This window comes from Bufo gargarizans, chromosome 8 (genome assembly GCF_014858855.1).
Source record: "Bufo gargarizans isolate SCDJY-AF-19 chromosome 8, ASM1485885v1, whole genome shotgun sequence".
Classification (NCBI taxonomy): Eukaryota; Metazoa; Chordata; class Amphibia; order Anura; family Bufonidae; genus Bufo; species Bufo gargarizans.
Genome location: NC_058087.1, coordinates 131,787,257 through 131,793,420, shown reverse-complemented (window position 1 = coordinate 131,793,420; position 6,164 = coordinate 131,787,257). Strand labels below are relative to the sequence as shown.

The 6,164-nt window shown below is 41.8% G+C and overlaps 1 protein-coding gene across 1 annotated transcript; it reads right to left on the bottom strand.

The window, feature by feature from the left end:
- Positions 1–1,344: 1,344 nt before the first annotated feature.
- LOC122945426 (protein ALP1-like) lies at positions 1,345–2,691 on the bottom strand. Its single transcript, XM_044304496.1, has 2 exons — positions 2,207–2,691; positions 1,345–1,891 (listed from the first exon to the last, which is right to left on the bottom strand). Exons 1-2 carry the CDS (start codon positions 2,611–2,613, stop codon positions 1,345–1,347), a joined length of 954 nt encoding a protein of 317 aa, XP_044160431.1. The 5' UTR covers positions 2,614–2,691.
- Positions 2,692–6,164: the final 3,473 nt, after the last annotated feature.

Sequence of the window (6,164 nt, the reverse complement as noted above, 5' to 3'; positions counted from 1 at the left end):
TTGCTCCACCAGCAATGGGAGATTACTTTAGTGTTTGTAGGAAAGGTCTTTAAAATTGTCAGATCGCCAGTGGAGCGACACAAGTATGTGTCGCTCCTCTGGCGTTGGTCAGATTACTACACAGTAACAGGACTGATATAATCTACCTGCGCCAGCGGAGCGACACAAGTATGTGTCGCTCCTCTGGCGTTGGTCAGATTAATACACAATAACAGGCCTGATAAAATCTACCTGCGCCAGAGCGACACAAGTATGTGGCGCTCCTCTGGCGTTGGTCAAATTAATACATAATAACAGGCCTGATAAAATCTACCTGCGCCAGCGGAGCGACACAAGTATGTGTCGCTCCTCTGGCGATGGTCAGATTACTACACAATAACAGGCCTGATAAAATCTACCTGCGCCAGCGGAGCGACACAAGTATGTGTCGCTCCTCTGGCGTTGGTCAGATTAATACATAATAACAGGCCTGATAAAATTTACCTGCGCCAGAGGAGCGACACAAGTATGTGTCGCTCCTCTGGCGTTGGTCAGATTACTACACCATAACAGGCCTGATAAAATCTAACTGCGCCAGAGGAGCGACACAAGTATGTGTCGCTCCTCTGGCGTTGGTCAGATTACTACACCATAACAGGCCTGATAAAATCTAACTGCGCCAGAGGAGCGACACAAGTGTGTGTCGCTCCTCTGGCGTTGGTCAGATTACTACACAATAACAGGACTGATGAAATCTACCTGCGCCAGCGGAGCTACACAAAGATGTGCTGCTCCTCTAGCGATATAGAAGATTGAAAATGAGTATCAACACAATAATATATCTGCAGTGTAGCAAATCAAGAATGTATTTCTCTTCTATCGTGGTAAAAATAATATATAATTAAAATTTCAAATACTTTGTAAAACAATATTTATTGAAACACAAATCCAATTGAAAACTAATACAAAAATCTGTAAACCACCAAATAAACAGAAATTAACAGTAATTCAAAAATAAATGCAAAATGTTTATACAAATCGGTCCTGCCAGTCCACCCTTCCTGCCTCCGAGCAAAAATAATCTGCAAAACAGTCTCTCATCCGTGATACCGCAACACTTGACCGTGGTCCAAAACTTTAAATGCTTGGCATCTCGCTGTCCTCCTGTATCTGTTCCAAATTCAGTGGTTCCTTTTTAAGGAGGTAGTTGTGTAACACAACAGCACACTTTACAACCTTGTCCACCGATTCCACCTTCATATGAATTGGTTTGGTAAAAATCCGCCATTTTGCAACCAAAATTCTAAATGTACATTCAACCATTCTTCGAGCCCTGGTCAAGCGGTAGTTGTATGTCCGTTTTGTTCAATTTAATCCGCGGCTTGAATAAGGTTTCAGAAGATTTCCACACATTTGGAAGGCCTCATCACCAACCAATACAAACGGCATGGGTGGGGCATCAGTACCTGGCAGTGGTTGAGGCTGCGGGAAATCAAATTCTCTGTTATATAGACTACGGCCCATATAAGAATTTTTAAAAACCATGGAATCATTGGTGCGTCCATAGGCCCCCACGTCGACGGCAACAAAACGATATTCTGCATCAGCGATAGCCATTAGAATTATTGAAAAATATTTCTTATAGTTGTGAAACTCAGATCCGGTTCCTTGGGGCGTGATTATTCTTATATGTTTCCCGTCTACTGCACCTATGCAGTTGGGAAACTGACAAATGTCCCAATATTTTTCAGCAATTTCTGACCAATGCTGTCTAGTTGGATGTGGAATAAATTTGTCATGAAGTTGATCCCACAAAACACGGCATGTCTCCTTCACAATAATGGAAACAGTCGATATGCCAAGGCGAAATTGGAAATGGAGCGAGCTAAAACTTTCTTCACTTGCAAGAAACCTATAAAAAAAAAAACATACATTTTTATTTAAATTTTTTTATAATATACAAGGTATATCAATCAAGACACAATTCTATGGGACGTTTTATTACTATTTATCAAGATTTTTTATGTAGACAATAATAATGTAAAAAATAAAAGGATAAAGGTTTCTTCTCCATGGTGACCGATATTGATCACAGTTCATTTGACTATTATTTGGATTTAAGCATAATTTAAAATAATAATGCTGATCATCACTTGTGGCCTATCCACTTTCTACAATGATCACAGGAAATAAAATTGGTACTATATATAATATTTATCTACTTTACCTTATGGTCAACAACAGGCGTTCTGCTGGGGAAACACAGCGGCGGAAAGTGGTGTCTTGTCTTTGAATGTGAGGTGACACCCGTTGTAAGAGATCATCAAAACTTTCTACCGTCATCCGTAAGTAATTGAAAAATTTGTCAGGATAATTCCTCAATTCGGGAAACAGAGTTTCAAAAACTCCCCTTCTTATTCTTGCAGAGGTTATTGGATGCACCCAATAGCGACGCTTTCTACGCTGTCTGTCTCGAAGACGTCTTCTCCAGCGCGAAACCAGAATTAGAGCCTGAAATCCAAAACTAATATGGTCTGGCATCATCTTTACACTCAGCAGAAGGAACTTCTGAGTGGTAAGTGAACTTCGGTTTTCTTTTATAGCCACTTGTAGTATTTGCTTAACAGATTGCATCTTTTTATCTCTGAAATTTGAATAACGGATCCGTCCTTCCCTTTACAAACGGAAGGAAACGGAACAGACGGATCCGCTATTACGACGGATCAGTTGAAAAGTGTATGTCGGATGCAATGGAATGACGGATCCGGCATGAAAAAATATTGCCGGAACGACGGATCCGTTGCATGAAAAATATCCGGTAATGTTGACTTTGACGGATCCGGCAGGCAATTCCGGCGACGGAACTGCTTGCCGGATCACTCTGCCGCAAGTGTGAAAGCAGCCTAAGGCTTCATGCACCCGACCGTGGTTTGGGTCCGCATCCGAGCTAAATTTTTTACGGGTCGGATGTGGACCCATTCACTTCAATGGGGCCTCAAAATATGCTGAATGCTGGCCACACTGCGGTGCTGTTCACCAAGACGTGGTTTGCCGTGCAGGCTGGCTTCATGCCTTTTGCGGAGTGATTCTGTGTAGGCTGGTTGCTTTTGGCTGCGTGCTGGCTGTGGTATCTAGTGTGAACCTGTATTTCGTTGCTCCTGGTTATGTCTTTCTTTGCCTGTATGTTTATGCCTCTTGCCGGTACCTAAACCAGGTACCTCCTGGTGTGTCTGGACCAGCTGCCACTGACTTGGTTTACGCTCTGGAGTAGCCCCTGGCAACTACCTTTTGGCCCAAGCCTACCCTCGCCATCTGAGGCTCTAGTGAATACCAGGTGTTGCTTAGTCACGCCCCTCCAGATTATTGCCAGTCAGTGGCGCAGTGGGTCCTCTGCTGCTGTTCCGTGTAGTGCGTACCTCTGTATACTTGGTTTGTTTACCTGTATTCCAGTTCCCTGACGTCACGGAGGTCTGCCTTGGACCCCCGGCACGTGACATCCGTATCACGGACAAGGATAGGACTTCTCTATTGAGGACCAGACGTTCTGTTCTGCAAAATGTGGAGCGTACATGTCTAAAGTGGCGCCACGTTACACCAATGCTTATATGATTCACTTTGAAGAGAATTACGTGTATTTCCACCCATTATTCGAGCACCATGTCAAAATTTGGCTCAGATTTATAGATGACATTTTTTTTACCTCTGGGAGGGCCCCAAATTGGGTATATATTAATTTTACAATGATCTGAATAATATATACCCTGAACTAGGATTTATTATACACATAATTAACTCTGAGATCAGTTTTTTGGACACAATGGTACAAAAGGACCCCGACGGCCATCTACAATTTGACCTATACAGCAAACCAACCGATAGAAACAGTTTATTGCATTACACTAGTTGCCACTCCAAAAAAAAAAAAAAAAACACTCCCACGCTCTCAATTCACGAAAGTCCAACGTGTAGTCACAGATCCCACTAAGTTAATGACAAGACTAAGGCCTCTTTCACATGGGCGTCATGGAGTTGAGCCGGATAAGATGCGGGTACGTCGCGGGAAAATGCGTGATTTTTCTGCGCGAGTGCAAAACATTTTAATGTGTTTTACACGCATGTGATAAAAATTGGTATGTTTGGTACCCAAACTTGAACTTCTCCACAGAAGTTCGGGTTTGGGTTAGGTGTTGTGTAGATTGTATTATTTTCCCTTATTGTGTAGTAAAATTGGGCTGGAGGGGTTAAAAAAATATATATATTTAACTCGCCTTAATTCACTTGTTCGTGTAGTCCGGCTTCTCTTCATTCTTCTTCTTTGCTGTGCAGGAGGAAAAGGACCTGTGGTGACGTCACTGCGCTCATCACATGGTCCATCACATGATGCATCACCATGTGCGCAGTGACGTCACCACAGGTCCTTTTCCTCAAAGAAGAAGACAGAACAGAAGCCGGGCTGCACAAACAAGTGGATGAGGTGAGTTAAATTATAAATTATTTTTTTTTACCCCTTCAGCCCTATTTTACTAAGCATTCTGTATTAAGAATGCTATTATTTTCCCTTATAACCATGTTATAAGGGAAAATAATAATGATTGGTTACCCATCCCGATCATCTCCTAGCAACCATGCGTGAAAATCGCACCGCTTCCGCGCTTGCTTGCGATTTTCACACAGCCCCATTCACTTCTATGGGGACTGCGTTGTGTGAAAAATGCACAAAATAGAGCATGCTGCGATTTTCACGCAACGCATAAGTGATGCGTGAAAATCACTGCTCATGTGCACAGCCCCATAGAAATTAATGGGTCCGGATTCAGTGCAGGTGCAATGCGTTCACCTCACTCATTGCACCCACACGGAAATCTCGCCCGTGTGAAAGTGGCCTTAGTGAAATGGACAAAAAATTATTTCAAAGGGGATACCTTCCGCGACTTACTAGATGTAACGCCACTGAGACCCGAGCTACCAAAAATACTAAAACCAATAACCCACAAATTTCTTGCTTCACTACCTACCATCCGATCATGCCCAAAATCCATCAAATGATACGAAAGGGCTGGTCATTTTTTGCAATAAGCCTACCCTCACATACAGGAATTTCAGAGCCCCCCTTGACCTGCTATAAGGGCTGTCACAATATTAGAGACAAACTCGTCCATGCCGAAATTGGACCAATGTCTAACATACCACGACAGCACATTCTACAAAGTCTTTTCATGTCTCCATTGTACCCATCCTTACACAGGCCAGAAATTTCTGCTAAAAGATTATTATACCTGCGATTCCTCATATGTCGCTTACTTGATCAAATGCCCATGCGGTGTAGCCCATGTAGGAGAAACCACTCAACATATCCGGGGCCTAAACAACTACTTTTACCAAACACCAAATCTCACAGCTAAGATTTCAAGTTATTGAACAGGTACCACCTTCCCGGCGAGGAGGAAACCAGATTTTACAACTGCAACCGAGAGAATCGTATTCGATTCATAAACTGGACACTAACACCTAAAGGACTAAACAGGGAATGTGACTTTCTAGTTTTATCATAAAAATAACGTATTTTTTCTCTTTATTTTTTTTCAGACATGTTGATTGGGATCCGGCGACCACGGGTGAGAACCTACCTGCTTGCAGTTTCCCTACTATTATATACTTTTTTACATTACTGCCATTATTTCATTAATGATTTTCATTATATGTACCTTCATAGTTTTTTTTCTTACTACTTCATTATATTTACCTTAATCTTTTTATTAGTTTTCTAATAATGTTTTCACTTTCCTCTTTACTTTGTACAATGCTTTCATTCTCATTATCATATTGTCCACCATTCGCATTTCATTCAATTATCTCATTTATTTCACCATATTTTTTTTACTTACATTTGTTGTATGGTACATAATTGTATTATTTTTTTCTAATTTTCTACTCTTTATACCCTTCTTATTTCACATTCCCACTCTTTCCTACATATCACGGTACTTTCTAATTACCCCTAGATACTGATACATATATTTGATACTACATCTATTATCAGTAGTCCACCTTTCAGGTCTTATTTATTCCCTATATACCATTGATGTACACCCAGTCCGTTCCCCCTGCCTCTTTGCCAGGCTTCCACTGGCCTGTCCCTTCCTACTTGACACGAGCGCACCACGAACACCCAATACCGAGCGCTC